At 40.1% G+C, this 14,540-nt stretch overlaps 1 protein-coding gene across 1 annotated transcript in view; it reads right to left on the reverse strand.

The window, feature by feature from the left end:
- The window catches only part of IFIH1 (interferon induced with helicase C domain 1), a 48,396-nt gene extending 34,810 nt beyond the window's left edge, over positions 1-13,586 (reverse strand). The window contains exons 1-6 of the mRNA XM_058840198.1: positions 13,091-13,586; positions 10,397-10,553; positions 9,056-9,226; positions 5,111-5,191; positions 1,480-1,700; positions 546-756 (exon numbers count right to left, since the gene is read on the reverse strand). Of these exons, the coding sequence (XP_058696181.1) occupies positions 546-756; positions 1,480-1,700; positions 5,111-5,191; positions 9,056-9,226; positions 10,397-10,553; positions 13,091-13,540 (1,291 nt within the window). The 5' untranslated portion in view covers positions 13,541-13,586. The remainder of the gene's footprint in view (positions 1-545; positions 757-1,479; positions 1,701-5,110; positions 5,192-9,055; positions 9,227-10,396; positions 10,554-13,090) is intronic.
- Positions 13,587-14,540: the final 954 nt, after the last annotated feature.

Raw genomic sequence — 14,540 nt, forward strand, 5'->3', positions numbered from 1 at the left:
GCTTTCTTCAACTTCCTTTATCTGTTGTAGGAAACCATTGTATCTGCTGAGCTCAGAGAGACACAGTCTTAAGCCATTATATTATCCTAAGTATATTAGCAAAATTACAACAGTTTAAAGAATATAACTTTTACAACAGATTGGCTTTTATCTTGTGTTCCACTGTATTTCTCAAACTACCAAGTACATTTGAGTTTTGATAGATATTTTTCCCATCCTGTATATGGCTTCTATGTGATATAACTCAGTGCTCCACCAAGCTTGGAAAGTGGAACCAGTACAACTGCATTTGCACAAAGTTGTGCTTAAGAATTTATTTAGATAAAATAGGAAACGTAACAAATATTTAGTACAAATAAGCTATAGAGTCTAATTTTGGCCTGCATGCTTATTAATTAAGATCAGATTTTGACTACAGCTTGCATTTATAAAATGAGTAAATTGAAAAAAATCCTGTTGAATGTGGCCCATTTTTACTCTGCAATTTTCCAGAATAGAGACATACTTTTACACCCTCTGTAAAAATTTCAGAATAAAAAACTTGCCTGATAAGTGGACACATTCTTCATCTTCCTTGGATGCATTTAACAGTGAATTCTCAAGGATCTGTGCTGTACTGATGATGACATCATTTCTTCTGACAACTTCAGGAAATGAGATTTTCAGCTGAGAATCACCACTTAAACCAATAACCTGATACCAGCGCTTCAGGAATGGACTAAACTCTGTTTGTAAATGCTGTTCTACCAATGGAACCTGAACAAAGGTTTTCAAACAATTTAAAACATATTAAACACAGGATTAAAAATACATGCCTGTTTGCCACAAATGTTGCTAGGTGAACAAAAGAAAATGAAGCAGCAAAAATCCCCAAACCAATTTTTCCCCTTCAACTTCTCCTTTTTGTCCCGAGGACTTTGGCTTAACTGCGCCTTTGAAAGAATGAACAAACCACACATGCTCTGGATATTTAACTGAGCTCATAACATGCTTTCGCATTTATTCTTATAAAAGGGTATGGATATTATTTACAATTTCAATAAAATTCTTAAATGTACTTCTGTATTTTAATATTACAATAGAAGGTTAATTTACTTGTGCTAAATTTAACTGCACAAATTACAGCAATTATCAGAAAATGTGACAAAACATTCCTCAAGTACTGTGAGGCTCCTTAGGTGGCCTTCAATAACAAACTGAAACACAGAATGTGAAAAATATTTTTGTTTTTTAAAATTCATTACAAAATGAAATTCTGTGTTTTCCAGTAATTTCAGCACATCTAAATTTGCACTTGTACTGGAGAACTCAAACATAATTTGTGCTTGCACCAGGCTGATGGTACAATAGATCTGTCTGTCTTTAAACACCACACACTTGGAGAAGCTGAGAATTGTGTTTATGTTCATTTCACAATGTCTGTATTAACACTGCATGATGTTTGAAAAATAATATTCTTTAAAAAGTGGACCAACTTACCTTATTAACAAGTACTATGACTTTTCCAGGCTCTGATGCCCTTTTCTTCTTATCCAAGTGATCTTTGGTAATGTAAACAGCCACTCTGGTTTTACCACTGCCCGTAGGGAGACATATTATAATATTCTCCCCATTCAGTGCTGGCTTTGCAACTTCCATCTGGTAATCTCTCAGGGTCAGATCTGGCTGAGGTGAGGCTCTCCTCTCCACTTCATCTTCATCTAAGGGTACAACGAAATACAAGTTTCAAACAGGAGGCACAGAACATGTATCCGAGGAGTGAAAAAATGTCAGAGGGAAAAACATTTAATTCACTATCAGAAACATCTGAATAAATAGAAACAGCACACTAGCATAGACAGTGTTGCTCTGAGGACATGTGCAACTCTGGATCAGAACTGCTTCCATGCAGTCACCACTCCACACAACACATCTTCACCCATCTATGTTGAAATGACTGCTATTAGGTATAAATTCAAATGATACAGTTCAGTAGCACTGGGATCAGCAAAGGTTGTGTTTGGAGCTGCGGTATTTATAACCTAGCCAAGCTTCTGTGATGTTTTTCTTCATCAATACTGAAATTTATTTGGTTACAAGGGAGCTACCTTTTTAAATACTTCCCAGAGAATAAAAAATGGAGCCATAGAAAGAAAAAAAAAAATAAAAAAATACATGGAACACTTAAAAACGGACAAAGGTGTTATAAAGACCAAATTCAATTGCCCATACAAGATGGAGCTAACTGCAGAATGTATCACACCTACTCATGGTAGAATACGTAGCTTCTTAGCCTGACTCATACATAATGAACATAATTGAATGTTCATTAAAAAGCCATATACATTTTCCACCTAAGGCCAAAGCCTTCCATCTCTTATTGAAAATGCAATAGCAGTGTTTAGATCTACGGCGCACAGAAGAAACAAACAATGTTCTAAATATAAAAGTGAAAAAAAAATGCTGTTGAATTATTTTGAGCAGTAAGAAAAGTATATCAAGTCTCTTGAGTTTACACATATTTAGGGAGTCAGAACTTATATATTAATATCAGAAGGATTTATTTCAATTGAGTTTTCATGGGTATTTTTCCTACAAATAAACTTAGATCACTCTTTAGTTTCTAACTGCCCACAGTGAAGAAAATGCACAAATTCATTCTACATTCATTCTAAGACTAAAATGTGGGGAGAAAAGTTTTGTTTCCTGATGGTATCATTCAATGAAGAATCATGAGGATTTTATTATCACTGATACATTACACACATAGTAAGTATATTTTTCTGGTATTCCTGATTCCATTAAATAAAATTAAACTAACAAAAAGTAATGAAGCTTGATAAAACACTGCTGATGGAAACATCTGAATGCCATTCTAAAGTGTTTTTTGCTTGTTTTGCCTTTTAGTGTGAGTGCAGTGCTACCAGGACACAGGGACATTTGCACCAGAGAGTACTTGCTGTTACTTATCTGACTTCTACTACTCTCTTTTGAGGAAGAACGTTGTTTGCTTTCTGGTTGGCTAAATTCAATAGCTCAATCATATTGAAACTAGCACTTTATCACCCATCTGTTTGGTTAAATTTTAGTTCCTTGACATCCTCAATTAACAGTCCACGCCTAAAAAATATTTAACTTAGCTCTCTCCTAGCTTCTTCAGCCCTTGTTTAGATAAAGGCATCTTTTATCTGTATCCTTAGATACAGGAATCTTTTCAGAGATTAAAGAATTAAATAATTAAAGATTTTTCATCGTGCACAGTATAACATTACAGAAGTTGTCTGCCTTCATACAAGGCTCATGTAAATTGCTGCTCTGCAATAAAAGAAGCATAATAATTATTCTATTGTCCTTACTACACAATTTTATAAAATGTGAAATGAACCTTGCATATAAAAATGCAGCTAAATCCACATGATTTGCATTAAAACCCAAATCATGTCAGTGTGTAATGATATCATCCAAACATCTTTATTAATACAACAGCCGTAGTGTAAAATTTCAAATGATAAAAGCCATAAATAATGCATCTGCATCTTCTTAGCATTTTTTTTCTCATTATTGCTCTCACTGAGTTTACTAGACATGATTAAAAACACTGATGTTTTTAAAAACTTTTTAACTAGTTGTTTTTAAAACCACATGTATACAGAACATATAGCAAGTAAGCACCATGAAAAAATCTGTTCTCCATTCTTCACAAAACTGGAGTGGTCTTGGGTTTTTTGGTGTTTTTTTCTGGATTAATGGACACAGCAAATGCCCAATTTTCTTATGGAGGAATGCTTCAGGAATCTTAAAGGATGAGGCCATACATACACACATACATGCTGCCAAAAGCCAGGAGCCTGGCTCAGCCTGACCAACTGGCAGTGTGCCTGCCTGTCCACAGAAAAGAGAAGTTTCCGTGCCCAGACACTTCATGTGACAGAGGGAGTCAAAAAACACAATGTGACCTATGAGTGTTCTCAGTTGAAAAAGAAATGCAAAGCAAATTCTTTGGAGTTAGCAATGCACAGACTAAAATCTCAGTTGTAGAGTAGCAATTCAGATCTTGAGCTATCCTGAATTTTCTGTGTACTTAAAAAATATGTGTGTTTTAATCTTTAAAAAGGTTGAAACTATTCTAAAAGTATTTATAATAAATTCTTTGCAGGCAGAGGATATATAATAATTAGACCTTATAGATATAATACTAGGTTTATTAGGTCCAGCTGTCTTGAAAGGTGCTCAGATTTTTTCTAGCCCTTGTGCAAGACTTAGTCCCAGCATAAATTTTATAAAGGCTAGATTCCAAAAAGTAAGTATTGAACTCTGTATAGGTAAACAGGCTGATCACTATGGTGGACACCTCTCATTTTTTTTTACCTGAGGTTTGGAAAAAGAAAAAAAAAGACAAAAAATGCAGGGATGTCTTTTACAAAAGTAGTGTTTAGTTCAGCTCACACCTCATACAGAGCAAGATAATACCTGTCTGCTAAGTATTATTTAAACACAGTCCAATATCTAGCTTAAAACTGTTTTTAGAACAAGCACACGTGTTTGAATGTGAGATTGACAAAGGTCTTCAGATAGCAACCCCCATTGCTTAGACTGTTTTTACAAATAAGGCTACTAAAGTACTTGGGTCCAAAGTGGACCTTCATTATTGTTCTGCAGGTACCCAGAAAATGCTTCTGCTCATCTTTTGCTGCCTCTAAAACATTCCTATTCCTTCTCACCCTGTGTGAGGGCCAGGTACAAACTACCTCCTCTCTGAGAACAAAAGAAACACATCTGTGTGGCAGCATTATGAATATCTGTCCAGGTGACTGCACTGGATGACTTCTAGTCCCTGCAGCCTATGTGATTTTATCATTCTGCCTCACTGACCAGTTTGTTCGATGATGATGTCTAGAGCCCTGTTCAGATGATTTCAGTAAATTGACTGTTTTGGGGCTAGGACTTAGGTCCAGACCACTTAAAATGGCATCTGTTTTCCACCAAAGAGTAGGTCTGGCAACTAAATATGGTGAACTAGAATTTACAGTGAAAGAAAGCCCTCCACTGAGTTTTGTTTTAGCCCACTCACAGAATACTTCCCCCAGAGCTTAATTTGCAATTACTAAGTAATAAGAGAAGGGAAATGTACCTGAATCAGTGGCTGTGCAGCTCTGTCCCAGGTTTCCATTTAAGTTACTGACGCTTCCATCTCCTATGGAGACATCTGACTCTAAATGAAAAACACAAAGAAATGTAACATAATATATTTGCTGTACAAATATGAATGGCAAATGCATATCGTTTGCTCTCCCCTTAAGTTGTTAAAGTAGGTTAGATGAATATCAGGTGGGGATGGTTGAGATAAAATTTTCTCTATTTTTGGTAAAGAAAAAAAATGAACAATATAATCCATCTTCTTATGGAAAAAAACATGGAGTGGAAGATTAATTCCAAAGCACGGCAGAGGTAAGGATAACATGACACTATGGGTCATGATTTATTGCTTAAAAGCAGGGGTTCCAGACATGATGATCTTTAGTCCCATTTTACCGTATTTTTCCAGAAAGGTGAAAAGCCAAAAAATAAGTTGCTGGCAAACTGAACATTCTCTTTTACTCCTTGCAAGCCATGACAGCTACACCTGTAGCAGAATAAAAACAAAACCAGAACTGTGTGTGTGTGTGGTTATGATTTTTTTTTGAGTTTCTTGGTGTACCATGGAAAGCGCAAAGCGCAGCTCCCGAGCGGGCAGAAGCGGCGCTGGGGCTGCGGGTGGAGCGGGGCTGCGGAGATTCCCGGGCTCCGCTCGCCCTCTGCTGGGCCAGCCGAGCCTGACGCGAGCTCCTCCTGGGCACAAAGCTGGGCTGCCCAAAACTCGGTCCTTTTAGTAGCTGAGATACCCAGACCTTCCCGGGAAGATCTGCTGTGAACAGCAGCACCCTGAGCTATCAGCTTACCGACAGCACTCTGCAACGGAGCACACAGTGTGCAGATGGAATCGGTCAGAATAATAGCGTTGACCAACGTTTTGCTTAATTAGCCAGTGAACTTGTGTTTTCATCAAGTTCCTTCCAGTGAATATCCTATTATGGTCCATATACGTATTTTTCGCAACTTATTGTCCCAAAAAGTTATTCATAAAGCAAAATGGATTCTGTGAATGAGAATTTAGCATTGAGTGGAAGTTACAGTGTCCTAGAAAAGAATGCATGAAATATACACTATAAAGTCTTGGTGGGTGAGGTGGAAATGAAACCTAGTCTGCATTTAATACAGTTATGAAGCTATCTTAGCTACCACTAGGAGTCAGGAATTAGCAGTCTTTCTAACAAATTAATGCAATCAACAGAAAGGCACAAAAAAGAAGAAAACCTCACCTGTTACAAACCATGTTCAAAGATCTGTGACAAATTAATTAGTAGCATTAGTGGGAACTCCCAGCTATGAAGATGACACTGCTATCTCTCACTTTCACTTTCTAAGAATCCACATAATATAGGAAAGGGAGGTCAAATTAAAATTCTGTGTATCTATTCCATATGGCCTCCCATCTAAAATGACCTTCTGAAAGTCATGAGAATATGTATCCATAAAGTGTTTTGTACAAAACCATCTGAATTACAATGTGCAGCATGCATTATGCAAGAATCTCTCAACAGAAAACATCAGTGGTGAAGTGAAATGCAAAATACCCATCTTCCAAATAAAAGGTGAATAAAATAATCTCCTTTTTCAACTGTGGCAACTTACTTGAATTAGTTTAAAAGAAGATAAATTAAAAAAAAAAACAAAAAACAACTGAATCAGTAAGCATTTCCAAAATAATGAAGATGAAAGAGTTAATATTCTAACAGCTGTTTCTAGCACTTTTGGTAATCTTCCCTTAGAGTCCTGCTTGAACAATTGTAATGCCGAGTATTTCACAGGAAGGTTTTCAGTCACTTTACACTGAGTACTAAATAAGTAGGGAGACAATGGAATGGAATAGAATGAAAAGCAAGCCTTGAAAAAGATAGGTGCTATTATTTAAATTGTTGCTTATATGGGTAACTGCAGCAACTTAATCCAAGTGTTGACCTTGGGAATTTACTTGCTTCTGTGCAATTTTTTGTGTGTGAAGTTTCTTATCTGTGTTTTTGCATGCTCAATTTTCCTCTAGTTATCTCTTAGGTTAAATGATCTATTTCTACTTGTTTTTATGACCTTACTGTTCTCCTACCTTCTGACTGTCTCTGTTTCATCTACCTAAATAGAAGGGTCAGAGGAGGCTTCAGATACAATGCAAATGGCGGTAATTTCAAGTGACTTGAAAAGCCTTTTTCTTCTTGAAATATGTCCTTAAGACATAAAGGAATGGTGGGAGTGTACTGCAAAACTGTCAACACTTGACAGCACCAAATTACAACTAGGTGGGTTCCCAGCTCAATTGGAAATAGAATCTGGGTTCCATTTGTATTTTAATCTTCCTGGTCTAAAATTACAGTCTTACGAAATCACGAGAAAGGACGGAAATAGGAAATAAAAAAAGATCTGAATGCTGTTAAGTCTGAGTGTACATGTGAATTGATATCAAAGGTTGCTGCACTTGAGGATGGCTGAATGTGAGGCAGTTTCTCTGCAGAAATCTCCAAGCACCACTGCCTCCTGGCAGCCCTTGTTACCCTGCATCTACACTGCTGCTTTGGTTCATCTCCGAACTGCATGTTTACAGTGAATCTGTCAATTGTCCCCACTTACACTACTTTGGTTCATATCACAGAGCTGCTTTGGATCAGAAGAAATGAACTGTCAGCTGAAACCAAATGAGATTTATTCTAATTACTTGCACAGTCCACACAGGTACACAGCCCACATGAGACTGAAGTCAATCTGAACCAAACCGATGGAATCCATGTACTCTGTACCCTCTTAGCCATTTCACTTCACAGATCTGCTCAACTGCCCAAACTACTAATACCCACTCTATTGATTTCTGTTTTGTGATGAGACCATAGCTTTTTAGCTACAATTAGCTTGTGGCACACTAGTTAATAACTGCCAGATCTAATTTTCTGTAATCCTCAATCTGACAAGAGGCAAGTAGAAGATCAGGCTAACAGCAATGAAAACCAACCCTTAGTAGGCCCAATAAGAGCCTTAGCTTTGTCCAAAAAGAATAATCTAGTCTGATCTATTTTGAATTATCATAAGTATTTGGCACCTTTTCTTTATATTGCCAAATTATGTTCTAATCCAGGAAAACCAAGTTGATAATTTTGCTGTTGTGAATAATTCACTACTTGCTACAAAGCATTGTGATATCCTGTTAACATCATTCTAAATGAGAAATAGGCTACTACTGTTACACATTCAATGGCTGCAGTTTTTCAGAACCATTAAAAAAAAATAAAAATATTCATGTTTGATAAAAAGAGAGCAGCCTCAGCTGTCTCACTGCTTTGGCTGAGTAAACCCACTAGTGTAATTCCAGGCAGGATTTACCTTAGCTGTAACTACTGTTTGAGCTCCATCTGAACTTGGAACACATGGCTCCTGACTCATGCAGTGTGAGTTTGAATCACCAGTTTGCAGCTATGTTTGGGCTTTGTTGCTGGCAAATGCTGTTGCTCATAATTAACTCCCAAGGCATGTTTTTAAGAGTGGATCTATATGAACAATGGCCACATTGTTCACATTTTTACTACAAATGGACTTCTGAGTATGAATGTGACATGAGAAAGGTTGTTTGATATTCTGTACATAAAAAACCTTAAAATAAAGAGAAAATTTACTTGTTGGACAGCACTAAAGGACTTTTCAAAACAAAAAATGCTTTTCAATACAGAATTTCCAGCCTTCTAGAAAGAAGTACTTAATACAGCTGAGGTTTTACTGGTATAAAAACATTCCTCTTATCTTAAACTTTGTCAGCACTGTACAGAGTTGTCAATGTTAACCCAATGTTGTCATTGGATAGTATAAGCCTACAATGGATGGGTGTAAAATAAAATATTAGTCTAATAATATTAATATTTTATAAAAATATTAAATATATTTGAAAACTACTCATTTATTCACACAGGTACAAGATCAAAATACCAGTTAGTGGACAAACCTGACACCACAGAATTCTCTTGTATGGATGTTTCCAACACACTCTTCTCACTGCTGAAACTATCATCCACATTTTCTTCCTGTTTCAAATTCTCCTCTATGTCATATCCTGGTTGGCTTCTAACTTCTGTTTCTTCGTTTGTAGTCTGCTCTATCCCATTTTGTTTATTCTCTGTTTCCAAAAAACATAGAGAAATTCTGAGGCAGTTCTATAAAACATTTAATTTCTTTTAGTGTGGAGCACAGAAAACACAGAACTAACCTGTATTCATCATGCATATAACAGTAACAGTATAACATATGGTCTTGGTCTTGACTCAAAAGTTATAGTTTGGAATTTTGACCTTTATATAAATATTTATTAAGAATTTACTAATTTACAATTAGAAACTAAACTTAAAGAGGTTAATAGATTTATTTTTATGAAGTTCTCAATTTCTGTGCGTAGGTGTTTGCTAATAACATATTTTAGTGCAACAAATCACAGAGGGTCAAGCTGCAATGATAAAATGTATCATCAGTGTTCTTCATCCACAATTACCAATGAAACTGTTTCCTCTCTATGACCTTATGTCAGAGCATGCTCCTGCAACCATACTACTGAACTACACACATGTGTACATGGAAAATCACTTATCCTCTGGTAAGAGCAACACCATTCATGCTTGATGCATTAGTCTGTATAGTTTGTTTTGAAGCCTGCTTTACCCAAGATTACAAAGAAATTGTGGAATAAATGCATTCATTCAGTCGTCCATCAAACAACTGAATTTAACTTCAGTTTTACCCTATATGGTTTGCACTATACTGAAAATTCAGAAATGCAAAATGTGAAAAGAATTGAAAATAAAAATTTGAAAAGAATATTAACAATTTGCATATTTATTACTTAGTTTACCTTACTGATGGCCAAGTAGTGAAGACATGAATTTAAGCCTCCCACAGCTGCAATACAGAATAAAAATTAGGATCACAACAGCTGCTGAGCAAGCCCCAGCATTTGAGTTTCACTCAGAATGATCTTCTGAGGCTCTGACTTGGTTGGTCTTGTCCTGCAGACTGCAACACTCAACCATCTTTGAACTGCATCCTCAACTGTATCTAAATCCATACTGTTGTAATTCTCATATTGCTTAACAAGGATTTTTAGTATTTCAAAATCTGTCAATTAAGTTGTTACAAAACTTGGTTTTGAAATCCCTGGACAATCAAAAGCATTAGTCCCAGTGTCACAGTGAAACAGTATGGTGGGAATCCCACATTGCTTCTTAAGTAACAGTACAACTAAAAAAGAAAAAAAAAAAATATTAAAAATCCAGTACCAGTGAAATAAGATGATTACCTCCTGTATTTCCACTTAAATCATCTGCAAGGTCCTCATGTTGGGTTTCACGGAGAGCAACCAAAAAAGATGAGAACCAATCTTTCTTCTGGACTATTCTGCTCAGTAGCTCCCTTGCACCATCTCTGTTCCCACGATTATCAGTAGCAGTCTGGATCTGGTAAAAATAAAAAATCAGAAACAGCCCTCACACAGACTTTGGAAATGGTCTGAGGAAGTTTGTAAGAATAGTATAAGTGCAAAAGCATTTCCTTGCCATCATTAAAACATATTGAAAAATAAAGATATAAAGTGGACCTGACCACTCATCTGAAGAGAATTATTGTAATTTTGTTCAACCTCATGTTCATCCCATTTAGTTTTGGGTAGGCTATATAAAACCTGTGAGATCTGGAATTTAGTTGGAGAGATTGGTAGTACTAGACAATGGTTATAACAGTAACCACTATATAATAATTATTATTATTGTTGTAACTTTTCCCTAAAAAATCCTTTTTCTGTTTCTCTGATTCTGCTGCATTTCTTCTGTATTTTTCTTTCTCTTCCTGGATTTCTCAGCCTCCTTTGGACTGAATTATTTTGGTATTCTCCCTCATGGGGAGCTCTGCTTATCTCAGTTCTCTAGTTTTGATGAAAACTCCCGAGCTCATTAGAATCTTGTTTCTTGTGTTTATTAGAAGGTCATCACAAAACTTGGCAGGTCTCTCCAGACTGGCTGCACAAGTCCAAATCACTGCAATCTGGTACATTTCTTTCTTCTGATGGTACAAACAAGGCCTTGTGGCTCACCCTGTGCTTGAAAGCACAAAATGGCCCCAAATTACACAGTGCTTTTATCTTTATACCTACTTTTACCCAATTAACAATAGACACATATATTATTTTTCTTAATGACCCAATGACCCGTCACCTCTGTGCTACACTGCGGCATTTTCTGTCCAATCACCTATTATCCAAAAACCTCTAGAAGAAGAACATGAAGAAGAAAGAAGACAAGAGACAACACCCTAAATCCTCCATCTTGTCTTCTGTTCTCTAAACTAACTTTTTCACCCAGTGACTTAAGAAAACTCTCTAATCTACACACTTACACTTTAAGCTTTTTCTATCTAACTTTAACAGTTGTTTTCATGTATCACCATGAAAACATGCTCATGAATTTCATATTATATGAAATTCAGTGTTTTTCTGGATGTTAGAACTAAGTATTAGAAACAAGAGCACACACTGTATCCCAGACTCCAACAATTGTGGAATAATAATTGATGTTCAGACGGGTTTAGGGAATAGGCAACCTTGATTAAGGAGAAATGCTGTCACACAGCATTTCCAAAGCTCAGACTTAAACTGTAATATGACCTCATACATAAAAAGGAACATTTCCCTTCTAAAACTCTGGCTTCATCATCCCAACTCCCACTTAAAAATACAATACCTAAGCCTCTAGAAAGTGGCTATTGCCCTCAAAGAAACTATGGAACAGTGTTCCAAGGCTGTCACAAGCAGAACTTGACATGTGATCACATGAGGAACAAAACCACGACCTCAAGAGCAAAGCAGCTTGAGACAGGTGTTCAGTCTCAAGGGCCATTTTCTCAAGGCTCAAGAATTACCCATTCTGACATGCAAGGAAACAGGCAGGCATAGCAGTGGGAACCTGACTGAGATTCATGACTGAAAGGAAGTTTGTGGAAAGTGGGAGGGGTGAAGAAAGCCTAAACTCCACTGGAGTTTAAACTGGCAGGACTGTGAAAGGTATTAAATGGTTTGATAACACCAGCAGCAAAAAGGTGACCCAGGGGAACATGAGGACCCATTACCAGGGAATGGAGCCAGTAGCTCCCTAAAAGTCCTCTGCATCTGCCTTGCTTGGCAAGCTTGGCTCCCTACTAATTAGGGTGCATCTGATCATTGCTGCTACCTGATGGTTACAAGACAAAATTATGTATTCTACAGTCATTTTAACTGAAATGGAGCATAAAACTACCTCAAAAATGGATGCAAAGGCTCAGAGTGCAAATGTGATTTAGTTCCACCCTTAGTTTACCAGTTTTCCCCTTATTGCTGTAGCAATTATTATTTTAATTTGTTCTAACACTGTTTCAAGATATCAATTTTTTCTGAGTTTCAGGTAGCTTTCACATTCCAGGCAAGTCATTCTTAGCCAAGTGGAATAAACACTGGTCATTGTTTTCATCAAAGGTTAGCACTTCCTTGTTCTTGGTATTTCTGCTCACCTCACTGTGTGGTGTGATAGTCCTTAGTGAACCTACAGCAAAAAAGGGGATGGAAAATCTTGTTTTATTTTAACTCAAGTATTCTTAGGACTTCACAGACCTCACTATTTCCTGGTACAGTTCAAGGGCCAGAAGACAATGATCTTCTGAGCCTAAGGTCTGTGGCAAAATTTAAAGTAAAGTCAAATCTGATACATTTCTTCTGCTTAGACATTGTCTTGGTCCATCCAACCATCTGTTCCTGGCATTTTTCTTTGCCAGACTTTTAACTGGCATCCCACCTGCTGGCCCATTGTCAACAGTCTTCACTCCTTACCTGAACCCATTATCTCTTTTCCCCCAACTCTGGGAACTCCCCTTCCATTTCTGTATTTACTGTGCCATTTGTAGTTGTGGCTTCCCACCTGCCCCTCAGCCACTGGGGCTGGCCAGCGGCACTGCCTGCGTCCGGACTCACCCGATCCATGTCCTCCTCCTGGAAGATGCCCATCTCCAGGCACCTGGCGGCCACCTGCACGGTGCGCATCCTGTCCACCAGCGTGCCGTGCAGCAGCTGCACCAGCTGCACGCAGAGGTCGTGCTCGGCCTCCTCTGCCGCCGAGGGCAGCTGGCTCAGGCTGGGGTTGGCGTAGCAGGCGGCCAGGCTGCAGCCACCGTGCTCCAGCGCCTGCAGGAACTCGCGGATCCAGCCGCAGCCGCGGGGCCCGCGCTCCACGGCCCGCAGCAGCTCCTCCGCGCCCGCCGCCGCGCCGCGCTGCAGGGCGGCCGCCCGCACCCGGTCCCTGTCCTCCGCGCTCAGCGAGGGGAGCCGGTCCAGCACCGGCTGCACCTGGATGAACTGCTTCAGCCGCGGCCTGAAGCAGGAGATCATGTAGAGGAACCGCTCGTCCCGGGTGCCCTCTGCCATGGCGGCCCCTCCGCCAACCTCCCGCGGCCCGGCCCGCTGTGCCCAGCACCGGCACCGCTTTCGGTTTCGCTTGCGGAGGCGGTGCATGAACGCCCGGCCCGCCGGGACAGGGCCCGCCGGAACAGGGCTCCCCGGGACAGGACTCCCCGGGACAGGGCTCCCCGGGACAGGACTCCCCGGGAAAGGACTCCCCGGAACAGGGCTCCCCTGGACAGGACTCCCCGGGACAGGGCTCCCCGGAACAGGGCTCCCCGGGACAGGGCTCCCCGAACAGGGCTCCCCGAGACAGGGCTCCCCGGGACAGGGCTCTCCGGGACAGGGCTCCCCGGGACAGGACTCCCCGGGACAGGACTCCCCGGGAAAGGACTCCCCGGAACAGGGCTCCCCGGGACAGGGCTCCCCGAACAGGGCTCCCCGAGACAGGGCTCCCCGGGACAGGGCTCCCCGGGACAGGACTCCCCGGGACAGGACTCCCCGGGACATGACTCCCCGGGACAGGGCTCCCCGAACAGGGCTCCCCGAGACAGGGCTCCCCGGGACAGGGCTCTCCGGGACAGGGCTCCCCGGGACAGGACTCCCCGGGACAGGACTCCCCGGGACAGGACTCCCCGGGACAGGACTCCCCGGAACAGGGCTCCCCGGGACAGGGCAGCAGCTCTGCACCTGGCACCACCCAGTGCAATTCCTCGGTGTTGAAAACGAAACTTTTGGCAGTAACGAAACCTTTGACGGTAATCGTGATGTCGCTTTCCAGCTCAAGAACTTCCCGGGCTGCTTACAGCCTATCTGAGTTCTGGGAGCTGGCTGCTGCCCAGGCATGCACTGGCAGGAATGAGGTACTTGGTTGGTGTCTGAGGCTGTTGGAAAGTCTCTCCCTGAGATGAGGTTTCACCCATATTGTACATGCCACTGAGCTTCAGAAGCAGTCTTGGTTTCCATTGTGGGGGCTTGGGGAACCTCAGTGTGTCTCTGAGGTAAGGCAAAATGATAAACAGAGAGT

This window comes from Poecile atricapillus, chromosome 5 (genome assembly GCF_030490865.1).
Source record: "Poecile atricapillus isolate bPoeAtr1 chromosome 5, bPoeAtr1.hap1, whole genome shotgun sequence".
NCBI lineage: Eukaryota > Metazoa > Chordata > Aves > Passeriformes > Paridae > Poecile > Poecile atricapillus.